At 34.4% G+C, this 16,481-nt stretch overlaps 2 protein-coding genes and 1 non-coding gene across 4 annotated transcripts; 2 read left to right on the plus strand and 1 right to left on the minus strand.

The window, feature by feature from the left end:
* Window positions 1-493: 493 nt before the first annotated feature.
* Window positions 494-2,416, minus strand: LOC145118908 (uncharacterized). Its single transcript, XM_079054565.1, has 3 exons — window positions 2,055-2,416; window positions 1,761-1,869; window positions 494-1,210 (listed from the first exon to the last, which is right to left on the minus strand). Exons 1-3 carry the CDS (start codon window positions 2,414-2,416, stop codon window positions 494-496), a joined length of 1,188 nt encoding a protein of 395 aa, XP_078910691.1.
* Window positions 2,417-4,569: 2,153 nt separating this feature from the next.
* On the plus strand, window positions 4,570-4,676 carry LOC145151774 (small nucleolar RNA R71). Its single transcript, XR_013732329.1, has one exon. It is a non-coding gene; the product is annotated as a small nucleolar RNA R71 (small nucleolar RNA).
* Window positions 4,677-8,145: 3,469 nt separating this feature from the next.
* Window positions 8,146-15,711, plus strand: LOC145156012 (kinesin-like protein KIN-7K, chloroplastic). 2 transcript variants are annotated; one of them, XM_079075649.1, is made up of 18 exons: window positions 8,146-8,740; window positions 8,822-8,919; window positions 9,421-9,510; window positions 9,599-9,651; window positions 9,766-9,831; window positions 9,920-9,973; window positions 10,177-10,236; window positions 10,327-10,405; window positions 10,504-10,571; window positions 10,669-10,734; window positions 10,828-10,932; window positions 11,029-11,133; window positions 11,210-11,317; window positions 12,149-12,301; window positions 12,408-12,590; window positions 12,765-12,923; window positions 14,557-14,910; window positions 14,979-15,711. In XM_079075649.1, exons 1-18 carry the CDS (start codon window positions 8,502-8,504, stop codon window positions 15,522-15,524), a joined length of 2,586 nt encoding a protein of 861 aa, XP_078931775.1. In that variant the 5' UTR covers window positions 8,146-8,501; the 3' UTR covers window positions 15,525-15,711. The 2 variants fall into 2 exon arrangements, with proteins under 2 accessions (XP_078931775.1, XP_078931776.1); XM_079075650.1 differs by having other exon boundaries at window positions 8,722-8,740; window positions 9,762-9,831.
* The last annotated feature ends 770 nt before the right edge of the window (window positions 15,712-16,481 follow it).

Genomic DNA, 16,481 nt, shown 5'->3' on the forward strand with positions numbered 1-16,481 from the left:
AAAGTAAGACCTTTTTACCCGACTTGAAATCCTTATTTCCTTTCAACCTAGCATCATGCCATTTTTCGTTTTGTCTTTTTTACATCAATGAATTTATGTATGACTCGTTTCTGAACTCATCTAAGGCATTCATTTGCATTAGGCGATTGGTGCGCAATTCGGTCAATTCAAAGTTGCATGACTTCAAAGCCCAATACGACTTATGTTCGATTTCAACCGGTAAATGATAATTCTTACCATAAACTAACTTATAAGGTGTAGTACCAATTGGTGTGTTGAAGGCGGTTCGAAATGCCCATAATGCATCATTAAGTTTTTATGACCACTCCTTCTTGTTGCTCCCGACCGATCGCTCTAGAATCCTCTTTAATGCCCGATCTGTGACTTCAGTTTGACCACTTGTTTGAGGATGGTAGGGTGTTGCAAACCTATGATGTACACCATATTTTTGTAATACTTTACGAATTTTTCATTTGCAAAGTGGGTTCCCCGATCAATTATTAGTGCCTTTGGTACACTGAAACGAGAAAATAATCTTTTTAAGAACTTGACTACTACTCGCATCATTTGTAGGTAGTGCTTGCGCTTCCACCCATTTTGAAACACAATCGACCACCACTGGAATGTATTTATTTCCTCGAGAAGCCGGAAATGGTCCCATAAAATCGATACCACAAATATCAAATATTTCACAAACTTGGATGCTATTTTGGGGCATCTCGTTTCGGGAAGAAATGTTGCCCGATCGTTGGCACGAATCACATTCTTTGACAAAGTTTGTAGCGTCCTTGAAAATCGTCGGCCAATAAAATCCTGCATCGAATATCTTTTTCGTCGTGTATTGCACTCCATGATTCCCTCCGGTGGGTCCATTATGACAATGGAATAGAATGTCCCTTGCTTCCTTCCCAAAAACACATATTCTCATAATCCCATCAGCGCAACTTCGAAAAAGGTATGACTCGTCCCAAAAATAATACTTTATTTCAGAAAATAACTTCTTCTTTTGTTGATAGGAGAGACCATTTGGAAGGTAGTTGATTGCAAGGTAGTTCACTATATCCGTGAAGCAAGGCTCTTCTCTCCCATTGACCATCAAGTACTCGTCGGGAAAATTTTCTTGAATCTCTTCTTCTTGTAGCTTCTCAAGTTCCGAGTTTTCTAATCTTGAGAGATGATCTGTCACACTTTTTCCAACCCTTTCTTGTCTCTTATTTCAATGTCAAATTCTTGAGGTAATAATACCCATCTAATCAACCTTGGCTTTGCGTCCTGTTTGCTAAACAAAAATTTCAAGGCAAAATGGTCAGTAAAAACAATTGTTTTAGACAAGACTAAATAAGGACGAAATTTATCGAATGCGTAAACTACGACCAACAACTCTTTTTCCGTAGTGGTATAGTTCTCTTGAGCGTTTTGCTAGCATAATAAATAGGTTGAAAACGATTTTCAACTCTTTGTCCTAAAACGGCTCCTAACGCAAAGTCTCTACCATCACACATTAGTTCAAAAGGAAGGTTCCAATTCGGGGATATCATGATGGGTACGGTGGTCAATTTTTCTTTAAGCAGGTCAAAAGCTTTTAAACACTCATCAGAAAAATCGAAATTAACATCTTTTAAAAGTAATTGGGTTAAAGGTCGTGTTATTTTTTGAAAAATCTTTTATAAAATGGCGGTAAAATCCCGTATGACCTAAAAAATCCGCACCCCCTTGACATTTGTTGGAGGTGGCAATTTTGAAATCGTTTCAACCTTTACTTTATCCACCTCAAACCCCGCCTTGAAAACCTTATGACCGAGAACAATTCCTTCTCGAACCATAAAATGACATTTTTCCCAATTAAGAACAAAATCGGTCTCTTCACACCTAGTAATCATATATATCGAGGTTAGAAAGACAAATTTCAAATGAATGAACAAAAAACAAAAAGTCGTCCATGAAGACTTCCATGAACTTTTCCACCATGTCATGAAAGATAGGCTTCATGCATCGTTGAAAGGTGGTTGGCACATTGCACAATCCAAACGGCATGCGTCGATAAGCAAAAGTACCACTTGGGCGCGTGAATGTGGTCTTGGTCTCTTGGATCGATCGAAATTTGGAAGTAACCTGAAAAACCATCTAAAGAACAATAGAAAAGATGACCGAATAAGCGTTCGAGCAGTTCATCAATAAACAGTAAAGGAAAGTGGTCCTTGCAAGTGGCATCATTTAACTTGTGATAATCGATGCACACTTGCCAAACGGTTACCATGCTAGTAGGTATGAGCTCGTTCTTTTCGTTTTTCACAACCGTCATCCCTCGTTTCTTTGGCACCACATGAACCAGACTCACCCATTGGCTATCCGAAATGGAATAAATAATTCCGAAATCGGGCAACTTCATCACTTCTTTCTTTACCACTTTCTGCATGTTTGAGTTGAGTCTTTGTTGCGGCTAAACTATAGGTTTGGACCCTTCTTCTAGAATGATTTTGTGCGAGCAATATGAAGGGCTTATCCCCTTGATGTCGGAAATCGTCCAAGCAATCGCTTTCTTTCATTTCTTCAAAACCTTCACCAAGCTTGCTTTCTCTTCGGGCTTCAAATCGAATGCTATGATTATAGGTTTTTGTTCATTGTCTTCTAGGAAAGCGTACTCCAGATGATCGGGTAAAGGCTTGAGGGAAAAAGAATTTTTTTCTGGGCTCTGTTCGGTGGCCACGGTGTGGGCCTCTGATTGCCACGTCGTGGGGATCTTTGAAAACCCATTTGATCGCGATTCTTTTGTGTGCCACGTCATGGCTACTGTTGGGCCACGTCGTGGGTCCTGTTATGTGAGTTTCTTTTTCTCAAAATAATCGCTTTCTTCCAATAACCTTCTGAGCTCTTCAATGCCGTGTTCAACATCAAAATTTTCCTCCTTTAAAGTCATGTACCCATCTTCATCATTCTTCATCCACTGTTGCAACTCGTTCTCCATGAATGCATCAAAGGTGTCAACCGAGAACACCATATCATTGGTAGTCTATGAGTGTTTTATCGCTTTATCAACTCCACAAGTTATAGCATCTTCTCCCACTCAAAGATTCGGTTTTGATTCTCTAATGTCCACGAGTGCCCGTGCGGTGCTAAGAAATGGCCTCCCGAGAATTATAGGAACTTGATTGTCCTCCTCCATGTCAAGAACTATGAAATATGCGGGAAAAAGGAATTTATCAATTTTAACCAAAAGATCTTTGCATATACCTCGTGGGAATGTCACCGTCTTTTTGGCAAGATGAATAGCCATGCATATTGGTCTTGGCTCCGGAAGATTCATCTTCTTGTATAAAGAATAGGGCATTAAATTTACACTAGCTCCCGAAATCGGGTAAAGCATGACTTATTGCTAGGTTCCCGAATTGGCAAGAAAGTGTCAAACTTCCCGATTCCCTCATTTTCATTGGCAACTTGTTGAGCATAGTGGTTGAGCAATTTTCATTCAACACAACATTTGCAGCTTCTTCCATCTTCTTACAGTTTGTTAGAAGATCCTTCAAGAACTTGGCATACTTAGGTATTTGAGCAACGACTTCAATGAATGTAATATTAATTTGTAATGCATTGATGTGTTCCAAGAATTTCTTATAATCCTCTACTTGTTTATCTTGCTTAGCCCGACTTAGATATGGAAGAGGTGGCTGATATGGAGTCGTATTTTTCTTAACTCCAGGTTGCCACGTCGTGGCCTCGTCCTCGCCACGCCGTGGATGTTGTACAACTTGTACGTCTTGGCTCTTTTTTGCTTCCGGGATCTGCACATTCGATGAAGTATTATTTTCTAAATCAGTCAGGGGGTAACTATCTTCCCACATCTGGTTGTTACAGCCTTAATGTGGGCGTTTGGATTGACTTCCATGTTACTTGGAAGTGACCCCGAAAGTGGATCGTTAAATTGCCTCTAAAGTTGCCCAATTTTTTGTTCGATTTTCCGAATCGATGCTTGCTGATTTCGGAGTATAACATCAGTCTCATCATGCCTTTTCTCAGATGCGGCGACAAATCGAGCAAGCATTGCTTCAAATTCAGTTTTCTTTTCGGGAATCGATTCCTCATTTTGATAAAAACCACACATCTTTTGTTTATATTTTTCTTCCTTGGCTTTTTTGTATTCTTCATACGGCAACCATTCCTTCTTCGGCTTTCTCCAATCATCGTTGAATCGATCTCCACTTGAAAAAGACATGCTTGAGCTTTTCGGTTTCCGTTTTCATCGAAATCACAATCCTTGGTGAGATGCGGTCCGCTACAATTGTCACATCCCACTCTTATAACATGAATAGATTGATCCATTTTACACATCCTTCGGTTCATGCTCTCTAATTTCGCCAAAACTTCCGCCATGTCATCCGAAGCTGAATTCACTATTCCCCTTGTTACGTCTTGTCGAGGGTTATGATATTCTCGTGAATGCTTGGAGAATTCTTCAATTAGATCGTTGATTGCATCCATTGCTTTCTTTGTGACTGGTCCTTGAGAATCAAGGAGTTGCCTAGTTGTAACATTTACCTCATCGTAGAAGATTGCTACTTCTTATTGCAGTTTAGATCGTTATGAGGACAATTTCTTAGTAATCCCTTATAACGCTCCCATGCCTCGTACAAGGATTCTCCCAGATTTTGCTCGAAATTTGCAATAGCCTTCTTCAATTTTGAAACTTTCGATGGTGGACAAAATTGTTGGATAAAATCTTCACGTATTTTTGCCCAAGTTGTTATTACCCCAGATGGAAGTGCTCTTAGCCAATCTTTTGCCGCACCCTTAAAAGTAACAGGGAGCATTCGTAGTAACACTGTCTCGCGTGGTACGTTGGGAATATTGAAGTAGTTGGCGATATCATTGACTTCTTCAATGTGCTTGTAAGCGTCCTCGTGATCCTTCCCATAAAATGGTATTTCTTTCAATTGAGCGAGTATGTGTCCTTTCAGTTTGCGGGAATTGTGGGTTGCACAAGTCCTGGTCCGTTGTCATCACACATCCATCTTTTGTACTCCTCCATCGTCATGTCAACAATGTCCGCCATGTTGTCTTTGGGTTCACTTTCGGGTTCGCTACCTTTGTCTGATTCTGTTTCGGGCTCGTAACCTGCTTTCTTCTTGTTAGGAGTTTTCTCAAAACTTTCAAACTTGTTTTCGTTTACTGGCTTGTTACTTGATTCTCCAACGTGTTTGTTCTTCTCTTTATGAAATGATGACTTCAGATCGTCAAATTGTGGTGTCAGTGGTGTCTTTGATCCGCGAGTCATATACTACTGAAACCAAACAGAAAACAACACGTAAAACGAATAAAATTAAGTTAAAATAAAACTAGGCGCCCAGCAGCCATGACGTGGTTAGACAGGGCCACGACATGGACTTCTGAAACACCGAAAAAAATTGAATTTGAAACTATAGACAGAAAATTAACTTTGCATCAAAATAAATCTCACACAAATGATCGATAATTAAAAGCAAAATAATTTTAACTGATAATGAAACCGTTCCCCGACAACGGCGCCAAAAACTTGATACTATTTTATATGCTAGTTTTAATTACTAACTAAACTAGACCTAACTATACGAAACTAGGCAGTGTACCTAATCAATTATAGCAAAGTTCAGCAAGTCGGGTATTTATCCCAGGGAACAATTATTAAAAGCTGAATTATGTACTAAAAATTACTTAAATAACAAGTAATAAAAGTTCGGGTTTTTCTCTAGTTTTGCAAGACTAGAAACTTAAATCAATTTACTACGCAACACTTAAACAAACAGAAAAGCAATCAAAATTTGAATGGAAAGCAAGGATTGGAAGAGACTTCTGTTCAGATTTCGATTCAATAATACTCATATGGTTGATTTCTTGGATAATATTATGAATTGATTATTTGTTGTTTACCGATTCCTAAAGTAATTATAATTTATGATCAAAACACTAATCCTCCAATTATCGAGTTTATTTATTCATTGATCAGGTGCACAAACAAGCAAGACAATTAGGGTTAAGTTTGAGCTAAGCCAACCTTGATTAATAATTTACGTTAATGGATGATAACATCAATTTAACATATGAATGATCATCATATATTAGCTTCCACATTAAATTATCCACTTTTTCTATTTAATCCTAGGTTTATGATCAAAACTCTAGTCTTATAACCTTGATGATAACAAATTTATAAGATTCAAATATCCTAAAACAGATTGATCATCTAATCTCAGGAATATTCATCAATAAACATCAAAAGTGGTTGTCTTTAACACAAAAGGTTCTTTATCAAGCCATCAAAACAAATAAACAAGTAAATATTCAAATATCCAATCATTCAACACATAGTAGCATAGATCCTCTACATCTAAACAGAAGTTAGGGTTTTTAGCCCATAACTACTGGAATCAAACAAATAAATTCGAAGTTACCAATGAAAGACATGATGGAAATCAAGAAAAACTAAGACTTAGAAGTAAAATTGCCTCCGATCTCTCCAAAACGTGAACTCCAGACGAATTTAGGTGATTCTCTGCCTTCTAATGCTTCTTTGGGTGCCAAAAGTCATGAATTACTTGAAGCATAAGTTCTTTTTGAAGGCAGGACCGAACTTTATATATATACCAAAAAACTGTCTTCCACGTCGTGGCTAAAGGCCTCCACGGCGTGGCGTTCATGGAAAACGCGTAAAGTCCAAGTCTGCCAACTTGAACGCGAATCTTCGAGATACCACGACGTGGCCAGAGGTCCCCACGCCGTGGGCTTCAGAGTTTATGCCATATTTTGCCTTGCTTTGATCAGGTCCAGGTTTCCTTGCTTCCAACTCCGCATTTTGCTTCCTTTTTATCCCGAACATGTCTTTATTGTTACAAAACAGATTTATAATAAATTAAGTACCATTTGCACTAAAATAAATAAATGTAGCAAAAAGTATTAAAATAATGCATAAAATATATAACTAAATATGCACATATCATTCTTCAATCTTGTTCATCATCGTGTTAACAACGCCTATCACGCCTTGTAGCACCGTGCCAAAAGTTCTTGAAGATGAAGATAAATATGAAGACATTTTGAATATTGTAGAGAAGACATTGTTGGTATGATATAAGATTGTGTTTAGGCCAGTATTTATAGTGTTTTTAATTTTATTTTTTTAAATAACCATCAGATGACCAGTCAAAGAAGAAGTCAAGAAAGAGAACTCAAAAGTGTGGTACCCGGGTACCCTTCTTGACTCGCTAGCTGATGTAGGGGTGTAGTGTGCGCCGAACACACCTCAACAAATGTTGTAGCAACGCCGCCCCACACATTTAGCATTAGGAGTCAATGAACTTTTATTTTTGATTACATTAAAAAAATATTTATTAATTAGTCAATCAAGAAAGAGACTCAAAAGTGTGGTACCTAGGTATTCTTGCTGGCTCCGCATGTTGAGGTAAGGGCACAATATTCACCAAGCACACCTCGACAAATGTTGCGACAATGACGTCCGAGACCTTCTAACCTTAGAAACCAATAAACTTTTATTTTTTATTACATTAAAAAATACAATATTGCTCAATTTAAAGTATCAACTAATAAATATAACCTTAACAAAATTTGTAAATAAATCAATTTTTTTTTAAAGAAATTGCAATATAGTTTATAATATCTCCCACCCCTTTATTTTACTGGCTATAATTTTTTCAAATATATTTTATAGACAATTTTATTTATAAGAATACTATAAATTTTTTGTCCGATCAATGATTTATTAGACAATAACAATATATGTTCGAGACAAAGTTTTGATAGTTTTTTTTAATTATTACGTAACTTTAAGTCTTTAAAAGCTAGTGATTATTTTTTCAAACTATTTATACCATAAATAAAAACTATAATTTCTGGCTACCAAGATTTTAGATTCCAGCTTACTACATACACACATTTTGCTATAATTCAGATCTCATGATCTCATTGCCACGATTACTATTTTTTTTAAAATATATTACAATAAGAAAAATAATATAAAAATTAATAGAATGATGATTAAAAAAACCATTTTATAATATAAAAATAAAAAAATAAAAATTAAATTACATTTGCATTTTGATGTTAGTACTTAAGGCATTCCTAAAAGATTGGCTCTAAATTTTCCCGGGGGAGCATTGAGTACTACTGGATAGTACTGTATACGGTAGACACAGCCAATTCTTTCCCCCTTTTAGCTTTCTTTTATTACTCCAAAAGCTTCTTCTTCCCATGTAAAGATTGGAAAAAGGTGCGGTTTCATTTGCCAGCCATTCATGGAAGCTCATCGCTTCCAACGCAACCACAAACTCCACACTTGAAAGCCCACAATCTTCTACACTCTCAATCCATCACATTCACCTTTCCCTTCGTCTTTCATCTTATTCTTCTTCCTCAGATCTAGTTCAATTGTAAATACGATTCATTGAAAGAAGCGAAGGAGATTGCATTTATGTGATTACTGATTTGATTGTACTAGCTTCAAGTTGAATTCTACAATGGCGTCGACGCAAGGTATATTGCAACCGAGGAAATCGACTTCGAAATATGCGAATTCGCCATCCTCTTCGACTACTTCATCTTCGAAACATTTTCCGGAGGCTTCTGTTGATAATCTGAGCTCTCCGGCTTCATCTTCTAGAAGCAAGCCGCAGTACTTTTATTCCGAGAGTTTGCCATTGGGTTCTGAGAGATCGAAGGAGAATGTCACTGTTACTGTTCGGTTCCGGCCTCTCAGGTGATCAAATCGTGGTACAAATTATGGTTTACTGTATTTATTGCGGTTAATTTGGATGTAAAATAACTTTTTGAGGATTAGTCCGAGGGAAATTCGACGAGGGGAGGAGATTGCGTGGTATGCGGATGGAGAAACTATTCTACGGAATGAAGAGACACCATCGATAGCTTATGCATATGGTATGTCCAGATTATAGATATGCTACCAATTAATGTTTTTGAATTGATTCTATTGATGATCAAGAGTCATGTTCTAAATCAGAGCTTAAGAAAATTAGGTAAAACAGAACCAACTCTACAGTAATTAACATTTTAGACCTTTGGATCCTTTATTGCCAAAGCCCTAGTGTTCTTTGATATCATTGTATAGGGGACTGGAGCAACTAGTTAAACAATTACTCACTGATAAACTGATTTATTGGCTTTCCTTGTTTCAAACACAATGTTTGTTAAATTCTATTATTGAAGGGGACAGATATCCCAAATTTTCAATTGTCTTCTTTTTGTACCCAAACACATATCAGAATCAAGCAGCCATCTTAATGGTTTTCACATGATTAACTACAGTTAACTTAACAAGGTCAAGAATTTGTAACTTTAGGCTTATACTCTTAACCATGAAGTTTCTGCTTTTGAGGTTCATATTGATATACCTTGTAAACCTCATTTTCTTGTACATAGATCGGGTCTTTGGTCCTACAACCACAACACGTCATGTATATGATATTGCAGCTCAACATGTTGTTAGTGGTGCAATGGAAGGCGTTAATGGTATTATTTCTCTTCCTTTCATGTAACTTACACAATTTTTGTATCTTTTTGATTTTTCTAATCTTAACATGATCTGTTCCAATTACAGGAACTATTTTTGCCTATGGTGTTACAAGTAGTGGAAAGACTCACACCATGCATGTAACTCTATCACCTTTTTATTCATTATATTGCTCAAATATTTTTCTGTTTTATGCAGTTTTTAGTAATGTATTTATTTTGTGTATCTTGATCTTGATCATACACACAAGACAGGGTGATCAAAGGTCCCCAGGAATTATTCCCTTAGCTATAAAGGATGCTTTTAGTTACATTCAAGAGGTAAACATTTTTATTAAAACTTTTAATACAATCCAATAAATAAATATTTTTTTCAAGGAAAAGATAAAATAATCTTTATATTTTTCAGACCCCAGATCGTGAATTTCTTCTCCGTGTCTCATATTTGGAAATTTACAATGAGGTGAGAATTCTCTTCACTCTGCATAACAAAAAAAAATCTGATCTGCCATTTTTGCCCCTTCAAGTTCTACAATAGCAAGTAGTCTTATTTCTTAAAACGGGTATATATATTGTACACACACACACAATTATTGACATTGTTCCTTTATTTTCTTTTTACTGTTTTGGGTAATATTCTTGTTTTAAATTATGTGTTTTCTTCAGGTTGTCAATGATTTATTAAATCCAGCAGGACAAAATTTAAGAATACGAGAGGATAATCAGGTAATTAATGTTCTATATAATTCAACTTCTAGAAAATGTTTTAATAATTATAAAATAAAATAATTTGTGGAACACAATAATTGCTTTCAGGGAGCATTTGTTGAAGGAATAAAGGAGGAAGTTGTTCTATCACCTGCCCATGCCCTTTCTCTTATTGCAGCTGGAGAAGGTACAATCTTTCTTAAAAGACTATTTTGCCCATAAATCACTTTCATTATCTTGGAACTAATTATTATTATTATTATTTTTTTCACTTTATTGTTACAGAACACAGACATGTAGGTTCAACAAATTTTAATTTACTCAGCAGCAGAAGCCACACAATATTTACTCTGGTAAACCCATCTTTCTATTCCAAAATTAAATTAATTATTTTAATTTTTACATTTGTTTCATCTAAATACATTTTTCATCTTTTTTAACTCTTAACAGACAATAGAGAGTAGTCCTTGTGGTGATAATAATACTGAAGGAGAATCTGTTAACTTTTCACAGCTGGTAAAATTGTCTTCATAATCATACCACTCAGTTTATTCATTTATTAATGTAAAAAAATTGTTAAAATTAAAATTATTTAAATTTAAATTGCAGAATCTCATAGATTTAGCAGGTTCTGAGAGCTCAAAAGCTGAAACAACTGGTGTTTGTAGAAAAGAAGGATCTTACATTAATAAAAGCCTTCTAACTCTTGGAACTGTGAGGCCTTAATAATTAATTTATCACAATTTTATATTATTCTTTTGCTATATTTATATCTTTATGTTTAATTAATCTTTGAACTATTATTTACAGGTTATATCAAAGTTAACAGATGGGAGAGGTTCTCATATACCATATAGGGACTCAAAATTAACTCGCCTTCTTCAATCTTCATTAAGTGGTCATGGAAGAGTTTCTGTAAGTCTTACATTAATAAATAAAAAAAAGATATATTTTTTTAATGAATTGTAAATTTTGGTCCTTTTTCTTTCAGCTAATTTGCACTGTTACCCCCTCATCAAGCAATTCAGAAGAGACACATAACACATTGAAATTTGCACATCGTGCAAAACATATTGAGATTCAAGCTGCTCAAAACAAGGTATGGATGTTTAGGTTAGTTTTTGGTAATGATGGAATTAAGGAAGGAATGGAATCGTTCATTCCGTGTTTGTTTTGCCCAATGGAATGGAATATGATTCCTTTCATTATGTTATTATAAGGGGTGGTTTTTCTTGTTCATCATGAAATGGAATGAAGAATTGCAATATAAAACATTTTTATATATGTGAATTTTGATGACAATTTTCTTTTGAAGTAATCTTCACTTCCCTTGATTAAATTACAACTTTATTTTTCTATGATAACGAAAAAAAATATTATTTTTACTATAGTTTATTTGAGGTTTAAATGAGCTTATATTATCTTTAACTTTTTATTTTTGTAAATAAAAGTTTTTTTAAGATCTATTGTTTTAATTGAATTACAGTTTTTTACCTCTTAAAATAACAAAAAAATTATTATTTTTATTATAATTTATTTGGGGTTTAATGAGCTTTTATTATGTTCAATTTTTTATCTTTGCAAATTAAATTTTTTTGAAGATCTATTATTTTAATTGATTACAGTTTTTTTACCTCTTAAAATAATGAAAAAATTATTTTTTTTTATTATAATTTATTTGGGGTTTAATGAGCTTTTATTATGTTCAATTTTTTATTTCTGTAAATTAAAGTTTATTAATTTTAATTAAAATAATGTACAGAATAGAGTTAAAATTATACATTGTATTTACATACACCATAAAAAAAATTCATTCATTCCTACAAGTCAAACAAATATGATCATGGAATGTAATGACCGATTCCATTCCCTTGCTTATTCCATTCCATCCAACCAAAACAGATTCTAAAATAATCATTTAAATCTACAGATAGTTGATGAAAAATCCCTTATAAAGAAATACCAAAACGAAATTCGATCATTAAAAGAAGCACTAGAACAATTAAAGACAGGTGTTGTAACATTTCCTCAATTAAAACACCCCGGACCCATAGCAGATGATATTCTTATCCTTAAACAAAAGGTAACACTCAATAATTACATTATTGCCATTTACTCGTTTACATTTATTTTTTCTTATACATTCATATAACTATTTTGTATTAACGTAACTAATATATATATAAAAGCTAAAAGATGGTGAAGTCAAACACAAGTCGAAATTGGATCAAGAAGAAGAAGAAGAAGAAGCTAAAGCAGTTTTATTAAGCAGAATACAAAGATTAACAAAATTAATTCTAGTCTCCACCAAATCTTCACACCCATCTAAATTTTCTCATCTAAGGAGAGGATATTCCTTTGGGGAGGAAGAGGTTAGTCTTTTGACTTTTCTTCCTCTTTCTGTTTCTGTTTCTTTTTAAGGTTAAAATCATAAATGCAAGAAATAGCATATTACTTTCATTCATGTGTACTAATAATGAAAAGAGTTGAAAGTAGAAGTGGGAAGAAATAGAATTTGTAAAATGATGTTTCTTGGAATTTGGCAGCTTGCATATTTACCACAAAGAAGGCGTGACTTAAGTTTAGATGAAGAAAATATGGAGTTATATGTTTCACTTGACACAAGTGAGGAAATTAACAATGATGTGCTTAAGGAGGACAAAAAGGTCAAAAAAACCGGATTGCTTAAATGGTTAAAACTTCGGGTGAGTCTCCTATAAGTTTCTCATATTATATGCCAATTTATCTATTTAATTCATAAAGGGTCGAAATAGCCCATTAAAATCAATTTTTGGTTTCATTTGCCCATTGTCGCAAATTTTGTAACAATTTAAAATTTTGGACTTAATTTATAATTTTGGATGACTGTTTGTTTCGATTTTAAATTTATATATTTTTTAAATAAGTAATTTATTTTATTAAAAAGGAAAATGAATATCTTCTATAGAAAAAATTCCTTTAAAAACATTTATCAAGACCATCAAAAAGACATAAATGTCAAATGGTATAGAACATAGTAACGATGTAATTTATTTTGGAGAAATTAAATATTTTCCTACATATCCTACTACCAATCTTAAATAATGATATCTGTCATATTCGATGAAAATAGTAATATAGATACATGTCACCATTTAAGATGTGTAGGAGGATATGTAGAAAGAAATGTAGAAGGATATTTAATTTCTCTTTTATTTTGAGTCATTTATTTTTGTAACAACCTATCTGATTAAAAATGGACACAAATATCAAATGAATTACATGAGTAGATTCTATATATAATATATCAAGTACATGAAGATAATATCGGGATCTTAACAAAAACTTATCATTATGAATAAAGAAACTTAATAAAAATAACCAAGTTTTTTGTGTTTTGGGAAAATAACATCTTTGTCATAAATAGGCCTATTCCATATTTTGATCAAAATGTATAATGTGATTTTTTTCAGAATGTATAATGTGATTTTTTTTCTCATTTTCACCAAAATCTATAGAGTAAATTACACGAATGGTCCCTATGGTTTGGGGTAATTTGCGTGCTTGGTCCCTAACTTATTTTTTTAACTTGGAAGGTTCGTACTGTTTGTTTTTGTTACGCGCTTGATCCATAATGTTTGTTTTTGTTATACACTTGGTCCCTGTCTTACCTAAAAAGATTAATATTTTAATAGGGAAAAATGGTGGGATATGTAAGATAAGGTGAGGTGGGTGTGGTTGGGGGTGTGTTTAATTAAAGAAATTAAAAAATCAAGGGCAAAATAGTCTTTTTAGATAAGACAGAGACCAAACACGTAACAAAAACAAATAGTAGGGACCTTCCAAGTTAAAAAAATAAGTTAGGGACCAACCGTGCAAATTACCCTAAACCATAGGGACCATTAGTGTAATTTACTCAAATCTATATAAAATTGACATTTGGAATTGTAATCATTGTTTTTTAATAAAATGTCTTGGTTTAAACACTTATATCTTATTTACTTTGCATTGTTGTTTTTTTCTTAAACTTTATGTTTTATTTTAGTAAAAACGAAACATTTTTTCGAAATCCCATAATTATTCATTGGATTTAGGACTTTTCTTGAACTTTTCGATTTTTTTTCAAAACCTAAAGCATAGTTTGGAATCCTGAATGTATTTTTTTGTAAGAAAAGAAAAAACTAAAAAGAAACTCTATTTTACTGTATAGACACCCTAATTAAATTTTTAAATATTTTTATTAGTTGAAATTGCAATGTTTTGCGAAAAAGCTGATTATATGCAGGAAATATCCCATAACTATTACTTATTAAAAAAAAAATTCGAAGAGACATAATTGTTGATTGGTTTCATCACCAGAAACGAGATGGTAGCTATGGCGCTTTAACGATCACAAGCGATAGATCAAGTGGAGCCAAATCGATTAATAGTCCAGTTTCCACTCCTAAAACGTCTAATCATAATCATCCTATCGAACAATCCAGACATTCACATTCACAATCTGTCGACTTCTTATTCGACCCCAAACAAGATAATCAACAGCAAATCATCGAAGACGACAATTCATCGCAACACGACACTGCTGTAGTATCAATATCATCCCCTTCGATTACCAGATTGAACGACGAAATCAAACTCAAAAACGAACAAATCTCCCTCTTGGAAGCCGAAGTTGCAAATAATCAACTACTTCAACAACAGTTAAACCAAAAGGTACACAATTTTACATCATTCTAACAACTTCAAACATCAAACTAAATACTATTTTGCGCTAAAACCAGGTGCTTGAGATCGAACAACTTCAACAGAAAGTCACCGAACTCACCGAGTCAAAAACCGAGTTAGAATCCCGGAACAAAAAGCTAGCGGATGACAGTAAATACGCTAAAGGATTAGCCTCCGCGGCCGCCGTCGAGCTCACGGCTCTGTCGGATGAGGTCGCGAAACTGATGAATCAAAACGAGAGACTAATGGCGGAGTTAGCCGCCACAGCCACCGCCACCACGCCGAAGAACTCTCCGGCTAACCGGAAAACGACCGGTCCGGCTAAAAACGGGCGGAGAGAGAACGTTAACACGCGGACGAAAGAACAGGTGGAGATGAAAAGAGAACTTGCGTTGAGTAGGGAAAGAGAAATGTCGTATGGGACGTTGTTGTCGCAAAAGGATGAGAGAGAAGCGGAGCTACGGCGGAGACTGGAGGAGTCGAAGCAGAGAGAAGCGTATCTTGAAAACGAGCTTGCGAATATGTGGGTTATGGTGGCCAAATTGAAGCGGCTGCAAGGAGCGGAGACTGAGCCGTCGGAGTCGAGTAAAGATTTGGATTAGAAATTTAGGGTTTGTAAGATTGTGTGTACTGTTGTTATTGTGAGGTAATTTGTGAACTGCTTCTTTTAGAAGGTTCACTCTTTTGTGTAAATTATGTTGTTTGCTGAGTAATTGAAAAAAGTTAAAGTACTCGATGGAAATCTGGAATAATTGATCAATTTTAGTCATTGATTTTTATTTTGTCCAATTTAGTTATCGAAGTATTTACAAATTATCTCTCTATTAAGTCGTTAATATTTATTTTTTTAACATATTCTTTATTTTAAATTATACGAATAGTCCTTATAGTTTCAAGTTCTCTCGTGGACCGGATAGTCATGGCTCCTCTCAAGGATGAGTTTCGTGGTGTGCAAGTTAAGCTATCAATTGCGCGCTATAGCGACGTTATGGCGTTTCGCGGTACAAGAACCGTTATTTTCAGTTTAGCATTTTCGATTCGCGGTACCGCTATTTGCGGCACTATTCATCGCTATTTACCGCAATAACCATAACCGCTATAGAGGCGCTACAAGCGTTTTTCCATTTTCGTTCACATTTTGGGCGTTTCTTTTTGGTCTCCTATGGAGCCAAGGTTCCAACACGCTTTGTGGTTTTAATGATCTCTTTACACTTTCATTTTAAAAAACCCAAACAACTAACATAATTAAAAACATTTAAAACAATTACATTTACCGACAACTCTCTTTCTCATATTTTTTTGTACTTATGGCGACTTGTGCTACTATGGTCGGATTCCATTAATGTTTTTTGTAAATCAACCCACACCTATAAGGCTATGACTTGGGACTTAACTACTTAATCAATCACAGCCTACTAATACGATATCGAACCCCTGCAATGCGGTTAAACTTTATTTGACACTACCTAGTTTCCATATTACTATAATAGAATATTATGTTAAGTTTTTTATATGACTTTTTAGGTATGATGATATGAATTCTATATAGAATTATAGTA

The sequence above is a fragment of the Lactuca virosa genome, chromosome 1 (genome assembly GCF_052849685.1).
Source record: "Lactuca virosa cultivar CGN04683 chromosome 1, Lactuca_virosa_CGN04683_v6, whole genome shotgun sequence".
NCBI lineage: Eukaryota > Viridiplantae > Streptophyta > Magnoliopsida > Asterales > Asteraceae > Lactuca > Lactuca virosa.

What these genes read in the sequence shown, in the direction of transcription:
- LOC145118908 (XM_079054565.1), bottom strand. Translation starts at nt 2,416, where the DNA reads ATGCAGAAAGTGGTAAAGAAAGAAGTGATGAAGTTGCCCGATTTCGGA. An exon ending in CACATTCACGCGCCCAAGTG is followed by an intron (nt 1,870 to 2,054) that starts GTACTTTTGCTT and finishes TATGATTACTAG; the next exon opens with GTGTGAAGAGACCGATTTTG. An exon ending in CGGGGTTTGAGGTGGATAAA is followed by an intron (nt 1,211 to 1,760) that starts GTAAAGGTTGAA and finishes CATTGAAATAAG; the next exon opens with AGACAAGAAAGGGTTGGAAA.
- LOC145156012 (XM_079075649.1), top strand. Translation starts at nt 8,502, where the DNA reads ATGGCGTCGACGCAAGGTATATTGCAACCGAGGAAATCGACTTCGAAA. An exon ending in GTTCGGTTCCGGCCTCTCAG is followed by an intron (nt 8,741 to 8,821) that starts GTGATCAAATCG and finishes TTTGAGGATTAG; the next exon opens with TCCGAGGGAAATTCGACGAG. An exon ending in TTCAAGCTGCTCAAAACAAG is followed by an intron (nt 11,318 to 12,148) that starts GTATGGATGTTT and finishes TTAAATCTACAG; the next exon opens with ATAGTTGATGAAAAATCCCT.